A 20,824-nucleotide genomic window follows, 5' to 3' on the forward strand; every position below is an offset into this window, starting at 1 on the left:
ATATTTAAAAGGCAACAGTCTGTTTTGTATCACTTTATATCAATACACATAAAAAGAAAAATTAAGTGGAAAAAATTTATATTTTCATAGGAAAATATAAATGAACAAAATCAAGTTAAAAACTTAAAAAATAAAGCCAGATCTGTATCTCAGTATAAGTCAAGATAAATTCCCCATGAATTGCAGACATACACAATCCTCCAAAGCCAACAACTAAAAACTAGTGTAAGAAAACATGGGCCAGGTGTGGTGGCAAGTGCTTGTAGTTCCAGCTATTGAGGAGGCTGAGGCGGGAGGATTGCTTGAGCCCAGGAATTCGAGGCTGTAGCGTGCTATAATTGTGCATGTGAACAGTTACTGTACTCCAGCCTGGGCAACATAGCACAATCTCTTACACAAAGAAAAAGAAAATACGGGAGAATATTTTATTTTTGCAGTCTTGGATGGGAGAAGGCTTTTTTCCTTAGCATGATGTCAAAGGTCAGAAACTCAAAAGGAAAATATCAATCATTTTACTACCTTAAGTTTTAAGTTTTCTGCATGAATTCTGGTGGAGAGAAATCTGTGAATATTTAAATACATATACGCTTTGAAATAATAATTCCAGTCTTAGAGAATTTACTTTCAGATATACATACTCACACACTTGTGCAAAGATTTATGTAGAGGCACACCTCATTGTATTGTGTTTGGCTTTATTGCACCTTGCAGATAATCGTGTTTTTTACAAACTGGAAGGCTGGTGGCAACCCTATGTCACACAAGTCTATTGGTATCATTTCTCCAACGGTACATGCTCACTTTGTGTTTCTGTGTCTGCATTTTTAAGCAATATTTTTAAATTAAGGCATGGATATTGTTGTCTTCTCAGACATAATGCTATTGCACACTTAACAGACCACAGTATAGTGTAAACACAACTTTTATATGAACTGGGAAACAAACAAAAAAAAAGTGTAACTTGTTTTATCATGTTATTCACTTTACTATGGAGAACTGGAAATGAATCCACAGTATCTTCAAGATATGCCTGTAAAGATACTGATTTTGACATTGTCTGTAATACTAATAACTTGGAATCAACCCAAATGTGTAAAACTAGTGTGCTGGTTACAAAAATTATGATAAACTCATTTAATGGAATATTATGCAGCCATTAAATAAAACTAGGTCTAGCTATGGAAAGATGCCCATAATATGTAAAAACAAAAGTTGTAATTCCCTGTGTACAGCATAATTTCATTTGTATTTTTTAATAACATGTTTGTATATACGCCGAGAAAACTTTTTTATAACTACTACACTTCTAGGGAGGGGGTATTGGGTGAAATTTGGATGAAAGAAGAAAGGCTAAAGGGAAATGTTTACATTTAACTTCAAACAGAAGTTCATTCGATATATATATATATATATATATATAGTGAACTACATATATAGTTAAGTGAGAATTCTGTGTATGACAAAGTTGGCATTTTAAGTTGAACTATGAACTACTGTTCACTATAAATGAACATATATATAATATATACATATAATTATTTATGACATAAGACACCACAAATAAAGCAAAGAGAGTATTTGTTGAAAATATTTACAACATGACAAGCGGTTAGCAGCCTTAATATGTAATTAGCTATGATGAATCATTAAGAAAAAGATGAAATAAAAAGATGATAATAGCAGCTATGATTTACATAGCAGTTACTGTATGTAGGTTTTAACTGACTTAATTACCCTCATAACCATCCCCTAATGTAGGTACTATTATTTCTCCCAGATCTGAAGAGCTTAAGTCACTTGCTCAAAGTTAAAAACAGCAAGTGACAGTGTAGAAATTCAAATGCACACAGTCTGCTCTAGAACCTAAGGTATATTACTTCTCAATAGACTGAGGGGCCAAAAATACAGAAAGCAACTTATCAGAGAGAACAAAAATGGCCAATACAAAATTTTTCAGTCATATAATAATAATTTTAAAAACCGCATATTTTAAAATATCAGACTGTGAGGAATAATTGGGAGTGCTGGTGTGGAAGAAAAAGTCCTGCTCTGTTACACACACTCTTGATGGGAATGAAAAGTAATATACCTTTTTTGTATCAAAATTGTGTACTATGTATCAGCACAGAAAATGTACACATTCTTTGATTCTATTTCCAGGAAATTATTCTGAGGAAATAATTGGATAAATGAATCAAGATGTATACACACAAGGATTTCCATTCCAGAGTTAAAAATTGGGGGAAAAACTATAAATCACGTATAAATATACACACACACACACATGCACATGCCTACACAGAAACACTGCTTATATCTAGGTTAAGAAAAAACTTGCACTTTCTGCATTTCTGTATCATTTGCTGCTTTTTTTTTTTTTTTTAGGATCAGAGAAATGTGTTGTTTTTTTTTTTTTTTGGAAAATTCAAAAGTACATACTCCCTGCTTCTTAAATACTATCCACGTATTACTTTTATAACCAGAAAAACAGTAAAAAAAAAAAAAAAAAGTGGTAAAGTTTTCATATACACACATATGTATTAAAAATTCCAGAGTTCGGAGACCAACCTAGGTGTGGATGAGCCAGTTATAAGGAGGGACACAGACTCCCTGACCTTTGGATGGTAAAAGCAAAAGTATTAGAGCTTTGTGATATATAAAAGCAACCAAGAAATATCTTGGTTCCTTGAAATCTGAATGCCTATGTGACAGGAAAACAACACTGTCAGTATTTAAAGTGTCTCCACCACCCTATGCTGCTGTTCTCAGGAGTCCTGGGCCCACCAGGGAAGCCTACAAGGCTGTGGTGTGGACTTCCCAGGTATTGCTCCAGGAACAGCCTAGGTCCTGCACAGGTGGGCAGTGAGGGCCGTCTCCATGCCGTTGGACCTGCCCTTCTGCAGCTGCATGAAGGAGATGTCTGCAGAAGCCATCATGTCTCAGACAGTCAGGGCAACTGGATTAGAATCTACTCTAATATTGACCCATGGGATCAAGATCCGAATTACCTGGTTGTTTTTGTTTTGTTTTGTTTTTAGTTTAACAATTTTTAATTTAAAACCTATTTTATGAATAACAGGAACCACATATTTTAGCAAAATGGTTATTCTACTATTTTAGTAAAAATCTGAGATGCAAAGGAAGCTTTCCAACTGGCAAAACCTATTTTCAAGTTTAGAAATATTCTGCTATCAAAAGAAAAATTATCTCCTTGTTAAATTTAGTTCAGGGGTCAGCAAACTTTTTCTGTAAAGAAGCAAATCATAAATATTTTAGGCTTTGTGGCTCATGTGATCTGTATGCACTTACTCAGCTCTGCCACTACAGGGGGAAAGCAGGAATAGATAATATGTATGTAAACGACCGTGGCTGTGTCCCCTAAAAACCTTTATTGATGAAAATAAATGGTGAGTTAGATTTGGTCCTCAGGTTGTAGCATGCTCACTCCTATATTTGAGATTACCAATTTAATTTTATTTATTTATTTATTTATTTTTGAGACGAAGTCTCACACTGTCGCCCAGGCTGGAGTGCAGTGGCATGATCTCAGCTCACTGCAACCTCCACCTCCCAGGTTCAAGTGATTCTCCTTGCCTCAGCCTCCCAAGTAGCTGGGATTACAGGCATGCACCACCACACCTGGCTAACTTTTGTAGCTTTAGTAAAGACGTTTCACTATGCTGGCTAGGTTGGTCTTGAACTCCTGACCTCAGGTGATCTGCCTACCTCAGCCTCCCAAAGTGCTGGGATTACAGGCGTGAGCCATCATGCCTGGCCTAGATTACCAATTTTAGAATTGGTCTAATTTATTATGCTCTTTTTCTCTCCCCACTTATATTACCTATACTGAAAGGGTAGCCTAACGTTTGAGGTTATCTTCTGTGGGGCTGTATGCACAGCCTCTCTACCAAGAAATGATACGTGCCTCAATGCCACTTAATTGTAACTCACTGGGCCATTCTCAGATCTGACAGCAAAAATATGGGGATGTGAAACTCTCAAGCTATGCTTACTGCTTGGCACAGCCACGTGACTGACAGCTGCCACAATCCCTCATACTGCATCTTTAGGCTGCTCAACACACAAGGCTCAGTGTCAGTCCCCTCCTTCAGTTTAAGGGGAAATGGATTTAACTAAAGAGGTAGTATGGAGAGATTTAGAAATAACTCAGGGTGCCAGGCACCTGTAATCCCAGCACTTTGGGAGGCCGAGGCAGACAGATCACAAGGTCAGGAGATCGAGACCATCCTGGCCAACGTGGTGAAACCCCTTCTCTACTAAAATTAGGTGGGTGTGGTGGTACGTGCCTGTAATCCCAGCTACTTGGGAGGCTGAGGCACAAGAATCACTTGAACCCAGGGGCGGAGGTTGCAGTGAGCCAAGATTGTGCCATTGCACTCCAGCCTAGCGGCAGAGCAAGACTCTACCTCAAAAAAAAAAAAAAAAAAAAAGACTCAGAAGAGTCATATATAAGCAGGAATGCAGAATGTGTGCATATATGTGACTGAGGATGTGGGTGTCAGTGTGTGACTGCATTTTGTTGGCAGGATGGCACAGGGGATTCATCCTGTCTCTCTACTGATAACCCAAAAAACGACTGGGAATTCACACAATGGGAAGCCTACCCCAGAAAGCACTTCTCAAAAGAACGGAATGGCTGAGGCAATGTTCACCCACCCAATTCTTCCCATTTAAACAGCATAAACATTGGGGGAAAGAAAGTTTGCTTTAAAAATAAGCAGTCTGTGTAGAGAAAAATTAGGAATCAAAAAAAGCTGTCAAGCATCCTGAGCCCCAATTTGATAATGCATTAATCTTGAATAATGCTTGTGAATGAAAGCAGTAAGTAAAACACTCATAAAATTCACATTTCTTCTGTTATGAACAAATACTTATTGAGAACTTACTAAATACCAGGCATTGTGCTAAGTGTTTAGATATAAACAATGTATGTAATATTTTCTTTTAAAAATTGCCTATTAATAAACAATACATTTGACTTGTAAACATAGGTAGAAGCTGCACATGTATGTATGTAGATATATATCTCTCTAAGAATCATCCAGGTACCCTATATACTTTAACAAATGACCAACACTCAAGAAATGTTCTTATTTGAGCTAACAAGTCCTTTTTTTTAATAATAAATTAGCTTCTAGTTGATGAATTTGCTGTGAGTTTCTTTCTTTGCTAGTTGTGACATACTATATTTAAGAACATGTGTTTAGAGGATGGTTTAATATTAAGTTAGTTGCCCATTAGGAAGAAGTCCTAAGAAATGTTGAGTTCAACCTACATTGGATTCATCTCTACTCGAGCATGGCCTTTAAATGAAAGCTTCCGTTCTGATTCCACATAGCAGAGTCATGCTGCTGCCTGGAGGTGCCCAGCGCATAAGCAAACCTCCACAAGCTGAGCTACTTACAGCGAAGGGGTGGTAGGGGGCAGCGGGGGGAGCTCCGCGGGGCCCTGCTGGTGGAGATAGCACGGACAGTCCTGTTGAAAAGATGCCAAGTGCGCTGAGGTTCAACCCTGGGATCAGATTGGCTTGTTGCTGGGAATAGAAATGGAGAAAAAAGATGAAGGGAGGAGACCAGAGAGGCCCGCACGCCTGGGTCAACCTCCCTCTCTTGTCTGAATGGCACCAGCGTCTCCCAATCAGCTCTGCCCAGGCTCTTCCTACCCTGTATCAGAGGTGGGTGCCACATCTCAACCTGACCATGGTGTTCCTTCAAGGCTTCTCTGCCACCCTTGGGCATGTCTACATATCTTATCATGGAAAATGAGGCTCTTCCTGGGGATGGCAGCCACCCTGTCAGCCTCACCCCTGCTAACCCTTCATCTCCAACCTGGTCAGTCCTGTTCCCTAAATACCTCTGAGCCCCTGCACATGCTATTTATTTCCTAGGCAAGGAAGTGCTTTTCTCCTTTCTCACCTGGCTAAGTCCTACTGACTTGCAGGTTTCACTCGAGCAGAGATGACCCTTCATGCAGGAAGCTTTCTTTCATCCCAAAGCTCAGCTCGAATGCCCTGTCTGTGCTCTCCAGCACTCCTGTTTCCCTATGCTAGCACTCATTACGTGGTATGTGAACAGCTTGTTTAGTTGCCTCTTCCCCTTTCAGTCCAGAATTTCCTTGCAGACAGAGACTGTCTTACTTAGTGTTGTGTTCTCAGTGCCTGGTACATAGTAAGTACTCGATAAATATTCGTTGAATGACTGTTTAAAACAAATTGGATTAACAGTGTTTTCCAACTCTATCCATGGAAAGATCAGATCCTTCACATGATGTAAAGTCCCATATACGTAAACTCCATTATCCAGCTTTGGGATGGTTTACAACTTTGTCTCTCTGCTATTTAGTTGTTGGCTTTGTGATCATCTTGCTTGCTTATTTTACATTTCTACATGGGGATGGTCACACAGGCTGGGGGTGGGTTTTAACCATACAGGTCTTCAGAGGCAGAGGAACGTGGTCACCCATTCCCTGAACATGAAGCAATTTCCTAACATTTTCTATTTTCTTATTTTTGGCTACATTCACTCTGTAACTTGCCTTTTTTTTAAGAACGTTTGGAATAGCAGGGCTCATATCCTTCGTCTTTACCTCATTTTGTCTATAAGATGTGGTAATTTTGTTATTCACCTACCAGTGCATGACTTTGGCACAGACATGAATGAACCTAAGTGGTAAGCTCAGGTGAAGATGTATGAATCACTCAGACCCTTCTGTAGCTTTTCCAGGTGTTCACAGAAAGAGATGTTTATCATAAGATGTCAAGAACCCACAGGAAGATGAGATTGTCAGATGATACTTCCACAAATACATCCAAACATGGGGAGAAGACCACACTGCAGTCTCCTGCTCTAGCTCTTCTCATCACGCCCTATAATTATCACGTGATGTGGGCTGCTAAGGTGGGGGTCGGGGTGAGGTGGGGACAGATTCTGGGCTGCAGTAGAGGGTACAGCAGAAAGTGCTGCAGTGAGGGACTTGGGCTTAACCTATAGAGTGCTTTGTCCACATTTATTTCTCTAGGAAATATTATCAGGTCTGAGATTTGCTTCAAGGTCATCCAACAGGTATGAACAGTGGATGTGGATGAGGATTTAGAGGAAACAAAACAGACGGTGAGTTGATAACTGCAAAAGGTGGATTATGGGTATATGAGGGCTTATTGAAGCATCCTTTTCACTTCTGTATATGTCCGAAAAATCTAATTAAAAAGTGAAAAAATTTACTCCTCTGAGCTGGACTTTTGCTGATGCCCAAATATTTTAAAGGATTTTTTTTTTTTGAATGCCAGATCGGCGTCTCCCCATTAAGAATAAAAATTAGGTAGCAATCACAGGAAGGACAAACCTAATTGAGTCTGCTACAAATACACAGTAAAGGCTCAAGTGGTTGACAACATTTATCAGACAATCTAAAAGTGCGGATCAGCAAGCAAGGGAGGAAAATCAGAAGTTAACTTTAAAGCATGCGTTTTTAAAATTTAAAAAGGAACAGGACAATATTACATAAGGTTCAGAAGGCTACATACATGGAAAAAAATCCCACTTTTCTAACATGCCAGCTATTTTCATTTTTGTATGTAGCCTTCCAGTCATTCTGATCCATGTTATTTTACATAATTGTAACTTTAGTTACATACATTTATATCTTGCTTTTCTTATTTATTAATTATTTAGAGATGGGGTCTCACTCTGTTGCCCAGGCTGGAGTCCAGTGGCGTAATGCCCACTCACTGCAGCCTCAACCCCCAGGACTCAAGTGCTCCTCCTGCCTCAGCCTCTTGAGTAGCTGGGACTACAGATGCATGCCACCACACAGAGTCATTCTTGCTTTTCTTAATAAACATTGTATCATAAGCTTTTCCTTATGTCAGTCTTCAAAGTTATAATTTTAACGTCTTCACATCATGTTGTCCCCTGCACTTATCATAATTTACTAGTTGGTTTCCTGATGATTTTAATGCCTTTATCCTAGGAAGTCAGGAAAAATTCTGCATACCTATCCTAAGGCACTTCCTGATTAGCTGAATGACAATTATTCTTAAGAGAGCCTTGAGCACTACCTGAAAACACATGTGAAAACCAGCAGAGAAGAAAGCATTAGGGACTTACATTAACAGCCAGCATATCATTTTCAAAGGCCTCACGCAGCTTCTTCATAATCTCTATCTCAGCACTGGCACAGGCCTCAACTGTGCCCTTCACAGTGATGGTTCTTTCCGGGTTGTATATGCTCAAATCCTGCAAACTGACCCGTAAGAAGAAAAGACAAATTTTGTTTTCAACAGGAAAAATAAAATGCCAAAAAAAAAAAAGAAAATCACAAACAAGTTTTGGCGAAGAGGGAGAAGACTCAATTCTCTCACAACACACTGTGGTGTAGAACCCCTGCCGTCCTATTTCAAATCTTACTCGTGATTTAGATAACATCCATAGTGAAAAATGTTTACCTGGTAAGTATTTACGTATTTTTTTAAAAAATGATGATGGAGATAATTGTATCACTTATGATTATATTCCCATTTTGGGAAAAGTAGGTGAATGAACTGGACCTATCGAAATGCTCAGGTGTTCCATTATTGGGCATGATTAATCTGAATAAGTGGCTTACGATGAGATTGTTATCTTGGTCCCTGTTTCATGTTCAATTTTCTTCAAATTTCTGCCTTCTTTTCCAATCAGTCTTCCAACCAAGCCATTGTGGGCCAAGATTTTCAGAGGAATCTCTTCGGCTCTAAAAGAGACAAGCAACAAGTGAACACTTTAAGATAGGTATAATGGTTGTCTCCCAAAAACCATTACCTTGCTTTTTTCTTACAAATGGAAGACATTTTGTTCAGGTACCAAGTGACAATGAGATTTAGGAGAGGTCAGGTCCCTTACCGACCCCAGTTCATGAATTTTGATTAACATAAGCCAAACCATGGTAATTCTACTCCCTTGTAGTAACTGGTTGGAAGTGGATCCATGAGGCTGATCTGGCCAATGAGGGTATTACAAGAACTCTATTGGGTGAAGAATGTTCTCCTTGCTCTTAAAAAAAGGTACAAGGGAGAGTGACGTTAGCGAGATGACAGACGAGGAAGCCACAGGTCTCTTTCCCCCTCACAGACACCTCAAATTAACAAGAGATAGACCAGAATGCTTCTGTGAGGACTCTAAAGATCAGCTGAGAAGCTATAATATGAAGTCCACTGTAAACTAAGAAGGCATTCCAGGCTGGGCACTGTGGCTCACGCCTGTAATTCCAGCACTTTGGGAGGCCAAGGTGGGCAACTGCCTAAGCGCCAGAGTTCGAGACCAGCCTTGGCAACACAGTGAAACACCGTCCCTACTAAAAATACAAAATTATCCAGGCATAGTGGTGCATGCCTGTAGTCCTAGCTACTGGGGAGGCTGAGGTGGGACTGCTTGAGTCAGGGAGGCCAAAGCTACCGTGAACCATGATCACACACCTCTGCATCCAGCCTGGGCTACAGAGCAAGACCCTGTCTAAAAACAACAACAACAACAACTACACACACACACACACACACACACACACACACACACACCCACCATATATAGATATAGATATATATAACGTCTTCACATGATGTTGTCCAGTGTACTTATCATAATTTACTAGTTGGTTTCCTGAATATATATATATGTGTGTGTGTGTGTGTGTGTGTGTGTGTGTGTGTGTGTGTGTGTATATATATATTTCCAGCAAAAAAGGTAAGAACATTCACAGTGTTTTCAAGGCCCCACCCCCTACATGGCATACTGAAGAGCAAAGGGGAGGAAACCCTAAAGGCTGGGCTCCTCCTTTGGGATAGAAACAAAGACTGGATTATGCATACAACATTTTGGCTTGTCTGGAAGGTGCCAGAAAAACTGGTTTTTGTGTCACTGACTCAGAGCACTGACAGGATCAGCATCAGAGTTCAGAAGCTGCTGAAAGCAGAGGCAAGCAGCATTCAAGAACTGCAGTTCTACAGTCAGACACCAGAGGGATCAAGAGATTAGAACAGTTTTGAGAGGTCCTAGAACCTCTAGCTAGGCTGATTTCAGGTCTTCCACTGCCCAAAGCCAGTACACAGAGACCCTGAGAGGTGGTTGTTTTTTCAAACGCCCAAATCCCAACAAAAAAATTTACTAGGCATACAAAGAAACAGAGGAACATGACCCAATGAAGGGACCAAAATAAAACTCCCAAAAACTGACTCTAAAGAATACAGATCTACATGCTCCCTGACCAATAATTAAAAATAATTGTAAAGATGCTCAATGAGTATTTTTAGTAAGGACTAAAAACAGTCCCTACTATGTTGCCGAGGCTGATCTCGAACTCTGGGGCTTAGGCAATTGCCCACCTTGGCCTCCCAAAGTGCTGGAATTACAGGCGTGAACCACGGCCCCAGCCTGGAATGCCTTCTTAGTTTACAGTGGACTTCATATTATAGCTTCTCAGCTGACTTTAGAGTCCTCACAGAAGCATTCTGGTCTATCTCTTGTTAATTTGAGGTGTCTGTGAGGGAGAAAGAGACCTGTGGCTTCCTCGTCTGTCATCTCGCTAACATCACTCTCCCTTGTACCTTTTTTTAAGAGCAAGGAGAACATTCTTCACCCAATAGAGTTCTTGTACTGAGCTAAACAAGAACACAGATAGACGACTAAATAAAGTTGGACAAATTATGCATGAACAAAATGAGAGTATCAACAAAGAGACAGAAACTATAAAAAAGAACCTAACAAATTCTGGAGCTGAAAAATACAACTGAACAGAAAAATTTGTTAGAGGAGTTCAACAACAGACTTGACCAGGCAGAGGGAAGGACCAGCAAATTTGAATACAGGTCATTCGAAGTCTTCAAGTCAGAGGATTAAAATAAATAAATACAGTGAAGAGAGACTAGGGACCTATGAGACTTGCCAAGCAGATCAATATAAGCATAATGGGCCTCCCAGAGACATGCCAAGTAGATCAACATAAGCATAATGGGAATCCCAGAAAGAAAAAAGGGAACAAAGGGGCAGAGAGCTTATTTGAAGAATAGCTGAAAAATTCCCAAATATGAAGAATGAAATGTACATACAAATCAAAAATTTTACAGAACTCCAACTGGGACAAATCCACAGAAAACCACACTGACACACATTATAATCAAACTGCCTAAAGTCAAAGAGAGAGTACCTTCAAAGTGGCAAGAGAAAAGCAATTGTGACATACAAAGGAGCTTCCATAACACTATCTGCAGATTTCTTAGCAGAAACTTTGCAGGCCAGAAGGGAGTGGGATGATATATTTGAAGTGCTGAAAGAAAATGCCATCCAAGGATACCATGTGTGGTAAAACTGTCCTTCAAACATAAAGGAGAAATTAGGATTCCCAGATAAAAACTGAGGGACTTTATTACCACTTGACATGCTCTACAAAAAATGCTAAATTCTCTAATTTTCCTTGTGCTGTTGATTTCTGGTTTCATTCCATTGTGATCAGAAAAGATACTTTGTATGATTTCAATCTTCTTGAATTTGTTAAGATTTGTTTTGTATGTTATCTCTCCTAGAGAGTTCCACGTGCACTTGAGAAGAACATATATTCTGCCGTTGTTGGGTGGAATGTTCTCGTATGTCTGTTGGTCTACAGTGTTGTTCCAATTCTATTTCCTTATTGTTCTTCTATCTGGTAGTTTTATCCATTATTGAAAGTGAGGCACTTAAGTTTCCTACTGATATCATGTTGCTAATTATTTCTCCCTTCAGTTCTTTCAAAGTTGACTTCATATATTTAGGAACTCTAAGGTTTGCTGTGTACATATTTATAATTGTTATATCTCCTTAGTGAATTGTTCCTTCAATATTATATAATGTCCCTCTTTGTCTCTTGTAACAGTTTTGTTTTTGGTCTATTCATCTGATATTAGTATAGCTACTCCTCCCTTGTGCTTACCATTTGCATGGAGTATCTTTTTCCATCTTTTTACTTTCAGCCTATATGTGTCTTTATATCTAAAATGAGTCTCTTGTAGACCGCATACAGTTAGATCCTGTTTTTAATCCATTTAGCCAAGAATGTGGAGTTTAATTCATTTGCACTTAAAGTAATTACAGATAGGGAAGGACTTACTTTTGTCATTTTCTTCATTGTATTCTGTATGTCTTGTAGTTTTGTCCCTTCTTTCCTTTCTTCCTGTCTTCCTTTATGTTTTGTTGATTTTTTATAGTGATGTGCTTTGATTTTCTTTTGTGTGTGTTCTTACAGATTTTTTCTTTGTGGATACTATTGCAATTACATAAAACATCTTAAAGTCATAGCATCCTATTTTAAACTGATAACAACTTCACTTCAATTGCATACAAAAACTCTACTTTCACCCCATCCCCAAATACCACAAATTATATCTTCATATGTTTTTATACTCATTAACAAAGATTTATATTAAAAAAAGTTTTTGTCATTTAAATTCTACGCACCAAAATTACTACAGTACAGGTTACTATATTTGTTAATATTTACCCTTACCAGATAACCATATATTTTCATATAGCTTTGTGTTGCTGTCTATCATTCTTTTATTTTATGTTTTATTTTATTGTTTTTTCTTTTTCTTTTTTTTTTTCTTTGAGATGCAGTTTCACTCTTTTTGTCCAGGCTGGAGTGCCATGGCATGATCTCGGCTCACTGTAACCTCCACCTCCCGGGCTAAAGTGATTCTCCTGCCTCAGCCTCCTGAGTAGCTAGGATTACAGGTGTGTGCCACCACACCCGGTTAATTTTGTATTTTTAGTAGAGATGGGGTTTCATCATGTTGGCCAGGCTGGTCTCGAACTCCTGACCTTGTGATCTGCCCACCTCGGCCTCCCAAAGTGTTGGGATTTACAGGCATGAGCCACCGCACCCAGCCCCATCCTTTTATTTCAACTTGAAAAGAACCAAGCCCAAAACCAGCATAAAAATGGCAATAATAAAAATCAGGGCAGAGATAAACAAATACAACCAATAAAACTAAGAGTTGGGTATTTGAAAAGATCAACCAAACTGACAAATCCTTAGCGAGATTAAGGGAAAAAAGAGAACATTCAATAACTAAAATCAGAAATGAAAGAGGGAACACTACTACCAATACTACAGAGAGAAGAAGGATTATAAGAGAATAGTATGAAGAATTGTATGCCTATAAATTTGATAACCTAGAAGAAATGGATCAATTCCTAGAGGAAACACACAACCTACCAAGATTGAATCATGAAGAAATGGAAAGTCTGATCAGACCAATAATGAGAGATAGAATCAGTAATCAACAACCTCCCAACACAGAAAAGCCCAGGACCAGATGGCTTCATCGGAGAATGCTACCAAACATTTAAAGAAGAATTATCGCCAATCCTCCTGAAACTCTTCCAAGAAAATGAAGAGGAGGGAACAGTTCCAAGCTCATTCCATGAGGCCAGCTTTACCCTGATTCCAAAGCCAGACAAAGACAACCCAAAAAAAGAAAACTTCAGACCATTATCTCCGATGAATACGGATGCAAAAATCCTCAACAAAATACTAGCAAATCAAATTCAGCATATGAAAAGGATTATATGCCACGATCAAGTGGGATTTGTTCCTGGAATGGAAGGTTTGTTCAGCATACAAGAATCAATTAATGGAGAGCTGGGCGCAGTGGCTTATGCCTGTAATCCCATCACTTTGGGAGGCTAAGGAAGGAGGATCACTTGAGGCCAGGGGTTCAAGACCAGCCTGGGAAACGTAGTGAGACCCCATTTCTACAAATATTTTTTTAAAAATCAATCAATATAATAAATCACATTAATAGAATGAAGGGGGGAAAAAAACACATGATCATGTCATTAGAAAAAGCGTTTGACAAACTTAACAGCCTTTCATGATAAAAACACCCAACAAAATTAGGAATAAAAGGAAATTACCTCAACATAAGAGCATTTATGAAAAGGCCACAGCTAACATCACACTCAGTGATGAAAGACTGAAAGCAAAGCTTTTCCTCTAAGACCAGGAACAAGGCAAGGATGCCCACTCCTGTCCATTTCTATTCCACATAGTACTGGAAGTCCTAGCCAGAGCAATTAGGTACAAAAAAGAAATAAAAGGCATTCAAATTGGAAAGAAAGACATAAAATGATCTCTATTCACAGATGACATGATTTTATATGTAGAAAGCCTTAAAGACTCTACAAAAAAAAAAAGTTAGAATAAACAAATTCAGCAAAATTGCAGGATACAAAAATCAATCAACATGCAAAAATCATTTACATTTCTATACACAACAATGAACAATCTGAAAAGGAAGTTAAGAAAACACTACCACTTACAATAGCATCAAAAAGTATAGTATAGAATACTTAAGAATAAAACTAACCAAGGAGGTAAAAGACTTGTACACTGCAAACCACAAAAGGTTACTGAAAGAAATTTGAAGGCACGAATAAATGGAAAGACATCCTGTATTCATGGATTGGAATATTTAATATTGTGAAGACGTTCATACTACCAGATTCAATATGAGCTCTATCAAAATCACAGTGGGCATTGTTTGCAGAAATACAAAAATTCATATGGAATCTCAAAGGACCATGAATAGCCAAAACGATTTCGAAAAATAAGAAAGTTGAAGGGCTCAGACTTCCCGCTTTCAAAATATATTACAAAGTTACATAATCAAACAGCATAGTACTGGTATAAAAACAGGTAAATAGACGAATGAAATAGGATAGAAAGCCCAGAAATAAATCCTTACGTATAGTCTCCAGTGATTTTTGATAAGGTGCTGAGACTACTAGTTAGGGAAAGAGCAGTCTATTCACCAGATGGTGCTGGGGAAACTGGACATACACATTCTTCATTGAAGAATGAAGTTGAACCATTATTTTACACCATAAACAAAAATTAACTCAAAATACGTTAAGGACCTAAACATACGACCTAAAACTATCAAACTCCTAAGAGAAAACACGGGAAAGCTTTACGATATTGGACATGGTAAAGACTTCTTGGTTTCACCATGATACCAAAAGCATAGGCAACAAAAGCGAAATTAGACCAGTGGGAGTACATCAAACTTAAAAACTTTTGTGCATCAAAGGATATAATCAACAGAGTGAAAGGTCAATCCATGGGATGGGAGAAATATTCACCAATCATTTATTTGGTAAGGGGTTTGCTATGGTTTCAAATTCCCCTCAAAACTCATGTTGAAATTTAATTGCCACTGTAACAGTGTTGAAAGATAGGACTTTTAGGAGGTGATTAGGTCATGAGTACCTTCATGAATGGGTTAATGCAGTTATCACAGAGTGAATTCGTGGGCTGAGGGTGAGTTTGGACCTATTTCTTCTCTCTGTCTCTTGCACTTGCTTCTGCCTCAGGCTTTCCACCATAGGATAACCCTCACCAGATGCTGACACCACGCTCTTGGATTTCCCAGAACCATGAGCCAAATAAATTTTGTTCTTTATAATTTATCCAGGCTTGAGTATTCTGTTATAGCAGCACCAAATGGACTAATATATAGTTAATGATCAAGAATAAATAAAGGACTGCTACAACTCCTATAACAAAAGAATGAAATACTTCAATTAGAGAATGAACAAAGGATTTGAATAGACATTTCTCTAAAGATGATATACAAATGGTCAATAAATAAATAAAAAGATGCTCAATATCACCAATCATTAATCATCAGAGAAACAAACACAGATCAAGACCACAACGAGCTGTCTGTCACCTGGTACCTATTAAGATAGCTGTTATTGAAGTAACAGAAAATAACAGGTGTTGGGGAGAACACAGAGAAACTGAAACCCCTGTGCACTGTTGGTGGGGTTGGAAAATGGAGCAACTGCTATGAGAAAAAGTACGAAGCCTCCCCGCAAAAAATTAAGAGCAGAACTACCATATGACCCAGCAATCTCACTTCTTGGCACATATCCACAAGAATTGAAAAGAGGGTCTTGAAGAAATATTTGAAAACCTATGTTCATAGCAGCATTACTCATAATAGCCAAGAAGCAGAAGAGCTCAAAATGTCCATCACCAGATGAACAGATAAACAAAATGTGGTATATACATATACTGGAATGTCATTTGGCCATAAAAAGGAAGGAAAACTTGTTACATGCTATAACATGGATGAACCTTGAGGACACTATGCTAAGTAAAATAAGCCAGTCACAAAAGAATAATAGTATATGATTCTACCTATATGAGGTATCTAGAGTAGTCCAATTCACAGAAAGAAGTGGTGATTACCAGAGGCTGACGGGAGAGGGAAAAAAAGAGTTGTTTAATAGGCACAGAGTTCCAGATTTACAAGATGAGAAGGTTCTGGAGATCTGTTTCACAGCTATGTGAATATACTTAAGACTACCAAAAAGCACACTTAAAAATGATTAAGATAGTCATTTTTTTTTTTTTTTTTTCTGAGATGGAGTCTCGCTCTGTCACCCAGGCTGGAATGCAGAAGTTCACTCTCGGCTCCCTGCAACCTCTGGCACCCGGGTTCCAGCGGTTCTCATGCCTCAGCCTCCCGAGTAGCTGGGACTACAGGCATTCGCCCCCACACCTGGCTGATTTTTGTATTTTTAGTAGAGATGAGGTTTCACCATGTTAGCCAGACTGGTCTCGAACTCCTGACCTCAAGTGATTCACCTGTCTCGGCCTCCCAAAGTGCTGGGATTATAGGTGTGAGCCACCATGCCTGGCCAAGATGGTAAATTTTATGTTATAGTTATTTAACCACAACTTTTAAAGAAGTTTTCTGAAAAAAGGACACAAGGAAGGGATGCCCTCTCCCTCAATTTGTAACTTTTTATGGAGATGCACATCTGAAATCACTATAGCCATCCTATTATTACCAAGGGAACGTGAGACATGCTGAGGAACGTAAAGCAGAAAAATGTCCTGGGTCTTTGGGCCCATGATTCAACTGACCTTGGATCCGTGTGCCTCAGGACTTCTTGTTCTGTGACATGACATCCTTTTCTTATTGGTTACACCACTTGTATTTTCCGTTGCTTGAGACCAAAAGCATCTAACTGATTGCATTACTACTGCCTCAAAATAAAGGGGGTGCTTGAAGAAGCTCCATTAGAAAGTAACTTTCAGAGGGCAGGCATTTTTGTCAGCTTTGTTCACTGCTGAGTTCCTGGCACATAAAATAGTGCCTGGCACATAGTGAGTGCTCAATAAATATTTGGTAAACGAACAAAAAGAAAGCTTAGGATCTCTGTTCTCCTATATCTTCTACCTCTTATTCAGTTCCTTCAGGGCTCTGTCACCTACACAGGGAGGCCTTCTCTGAAACCCTCAAATCTTTGTCCCCCTAAAACCCTCATTAGAACCTCCAGTTACATGTCATCATTGGATACTACATTTTTCCACTGTAGCATTTCTTTTTTTTCTTTTCTTTTCTTTTTTTGAGATGGAGTCTCGCTCTGTCACCCAGGCTGGAGTGTAGTGGCACGATCTCGGCTCACTGCAACCTCCACCTCCCAGGTTCAAGTGATTCCCCTGCCTCAGCTTCCCAAGTAGCTGGGACTTCAGGCATGCACCACCACACCCAGCTAATTTTTGTATTTTCAGTAGAGACAGGATTTCACTATATGTTGGCCAGGCTGGTCTCGAACTCCTGGCCTCAAGTGATGCGCCTGCTTCGGTGTCCCAAAGTGCTGGGATTATAGGTGTGAGCCACCGCACCTGGCCTCACTGTAGCATTTCTTATAGCTGCACTTAATTATTTACTGGCATAATTACTCATTATTTGTTTAATGACTCTCTCTCCCACTGGACTGCTCCATCAAAGCAGGAACCAACGGGTGAAAAAATGGTACGTGGGGAAGGAAAAAAAAAGCAGGAACCAAGTCCTGCTCATGGTTGTAGCCTCAGCCTCCAGCAGTGATTAGCACAGCGCAGGCACTTAAAAATTTTTTTTTCTAAGATATTCAAACTCTATCTTGGCTCTACATGAAAACATAAAAATCCAAGTTGTAAATTAGTCTTTTTGACTAATTTAGAATTTTATTAAGTTGTTTGCACCTAGGTTGAAGAATCAAGGAAGGTGGCTGGGCGTGGTGACTCACGCCTATAATCCCAGCACATTGGGAGGCCAAGGCGGGTGGATCACCTGAGCTCAGGAGTTCGAGACCAGCCTGGGCAACATGGTGAAACTCTGTCTCTACTACAAAAATTAGCTGGGCGTGGTGGCAGGCGCCTGTGATCCCAGCTGCTCAGGACTCTGAGGTAGGAGAATTGCTTGAACCCAGGAAACAGGAGGTTGCAGTGAGCCGAGATTGTCCACTGCATTCCAGCCTGGGCGACAAGAGTGAAACTCCATTTAAAAAAAAAAAAAAAAAAAAAAAAGAATCCATAAAGGTATTACTTACTAAGTTCCCAGGAACTTGGATGAGAAATGTCTTTTTCAAATTAAGCTGTGGCATTTGGGGGATTTCAAAAGCCCCAGTAGAATAAATATTTCATAATAGAAAGGATAGAGTCTCTTATGAAATCTAAGAATAGATTTGTAATGTTCTTCTTTTAAGGACCATTTTCATCTTCTTGGTTTTGGAACACTCATGTTTGACATTATTTGATTCATCTCTCACTACTTCTCTATAAAACTGCCACTGCTACCCACAAACAGATTTTGCCAAACTGAAAATCTCCTTTTTCTTTTTTTAGGGACAGGGTTGTGCTCTGTCACCCAAGCTGGAGTATGGTGATGCAATCATAGCTCATTGCTCACATTCTTGGGCTCAAGCAAGGCTGCTGCAGCCTCCTGAGGAGCTGAGACTACAGGTATACGCCACCATACCCAACTAATTTTTTAAATTTTTTGTAGAGATGGAGGTCTCACTATGTTGCCCAGCCTGGTCTCAAACTCCTAGCCTCCAGCGATCTTCCTGCCTTGGCCTCCCAAAGCACTGAGATTACAAGTATGAGTCACTGTACCCAGCCTGAAAGTCTATTTTTATTGTATTATCTATTCCATCACCACTCATTCATTTATAATACAAAGTTAATTTGTTTGGTAAGAACTGTATTTGCCATTCAAACTGGGACAACCCTCATTACACTGTGGAATCCTGTAATTACTTCATAAAATAAGGGGAAAGGGCTGGGCACGGTGGCTCACGCCTGTAATCCCAGTACTTTGGGAGGACGAAGTGGGCAGATCATTTGAGGTCAGGAGCTCAAAACCAGCCTGGCCAACATGGTGAAACCTTGTCTCTACTAAAAATACAAAAATTAGCTGGGCATAGTGATGCACACCTGTAATCCCAGCTACCCGGGAGGCTGAGGCAGGAGAATCACTTGAACTCAGGAGGCGAAGGTTGCAGTGAGACGAGATTGCACTACTGCACTCCAGCCTGGGGCAACAGAGTGAGACTCTGTCTCAAAAAAAAAAAAAAAAAAAAAAGGGAAGTTGGGAGGAAGGAGTGGAAGAAGAATAAAGCAGCCATGTGGAAACTAGTTTCTACTACTTAAGGAAATGTAATGCAATGTTAACAGTGTAAACAGTTTAGAAGCACGGTGGGAGAAACCTTTTCCAGGACAATAAATGATAGCTTTGGTGACAACATACATTCTACACTTGTAGTGTCCAATACGATGGACATTAGCTATATACACAGCTAGTGAACTTTGAATGAGTAAAAATAAAACACTCAGTTCCTCCACTGTACTAGTCACATTTCAAATACTCAACAGCAACATGTGGCTAGTGGCTGACCTGTTGCACAGGGCAGATATAGTTCTATCATTGCAGAAAGTTCTATTGGACAGCATGAGTCTATGTGTTCCTCCCAATAATTACTATCAATGGGTGATAGAAGCATTAAAATCACCGAGAGAGACACGCAAGTGGAGAGACAGCCATACTGTAAATGCAAAAGATCTACTTCCCACTGCATTCTACTTGGGAATAAATTTCTTAAACATATTCCCTCCCTGCCTCCGTTACTGAGTAACAGATTTGGAGTTTTTAAAAAAAACCTCTTTGGTTAAATGAGGGAGAATCTACTCTTTTTCTCTGTTGAGTGATCTGGGCATTGAATGCAAACTTACAGTTTGGTCTCATCTGCCTCTTTCTGCATGATTTCAAGAATCATGCGGCATGCTTCAGAAGTCCCCTCTGGGGTGGCATGGATGGTGACAGGCTTCTCTGCAGCTCCAGAGTTCTCTTTTCTATGGATGTCTACCCTGTAGGAAAAGAATCAGGAGCCATGATTACAAGGTCATCTGGATAGGACCCTAGTCCCAAGAAAGCGTCACACCAGCCAATGTACAGCAAGGACACAGACAGACAAGGAGGCGTCATCAGCACGTTTGCAATCAATGCCATTCTCCAAGAAGGAGGCAAGCAGTGCAAGGGGTCTTGTGCCAAATTTTAATTATTTGCAGCTCCATTTAGACGGGAACGGTTCTTACAGGAGTGCTGTAGGACAAAGGCACTAAGCCAACTCAGTAATGAAGCCAGTTTGGTAAATGAAGTATTTTGTGTAGTCTTTCAAATGACTGCAGAAGTGAAGAGTAAAGTGAGAAGGATAATACTGCACATTGGCACAGTGCCGGTCTCTGAACTGATTGCAGCTTTTAAAAGCCATATGTTAATCCAAATCCAAACACCAAATTCAAGCAAGCTTTATATATTTGAGTGTGGATAGAAAACAGAGGCATGCCCTCTCTCTGCCTCTCTAAGTTTTTGGTTTCCTTTCCATTGGCAGCCTGCCATTAAGACTAATGGCTCAAAAGCTTGATGACTTTATCAGACTTCTTTGGGTAGCTGCGGTCCTACCTG

The 20,824-nt window shown here is 39.5% G+C and overlaps 1 protein-coding gene across 7 annotated transcripts in view; it reads right to left on the reverse strand.

Moving 5' to 3' along the window:
* The window catches only part of IGF2BP2 (insulin-like growth factor 2 mRNA binding protein 2), a 203,069-nt gene that overhangs the window by 22,412 nt on the left and 159,833 nt on the right, over positions 1-20,824 (reverse strand). For 5 of the 7 annotated variants that reach the window (XM_011981882.1, XM_011981880.1, XM_011981883.1 and 2 more), the window contains 4 exons: positions 20,092-20,226; positions 8,626-8,748; positions 8,127-8,262; positions 5,426-5,554 (listed from right to left, as the gene is read on the reverse strand). In XM_011981882.1, the coding sequence (XP_011837272.1) occupies positions 5,426-5,554; positions 8,127-8,262; positions 8,626-8,748; positions 20,092-20,226 (523 nt within the window). The remainder of the gene's footprint in view (positions 1-5,425; positions 5,555-8,126; positions 8,263-8,625; positions 8,749-20,091; positions 20,227-20,824) is intronic. The other 2 variants (XM_011981885.1, XM_011981884.1) reach the window with 1 other exon arrangement.

This window comes from Mandrillus leucophaeus, unplaced genomic scaffold (genome assembly GCF_000951045.1).
Source record: "Mandrillus leucophaeus isolate KB7577 unplaced genomic scaffold, Mleu.le_1.0 Scaffold231, whole genome shotgun sequence".
Classification (NCBI taxonomy): domain Eukaryota; kingdom Metazoa; phylum Chordata; class Mammalia; order Primates; family Cercopithecidae; genus Mandrillus; species Mandrillus leucophaeus.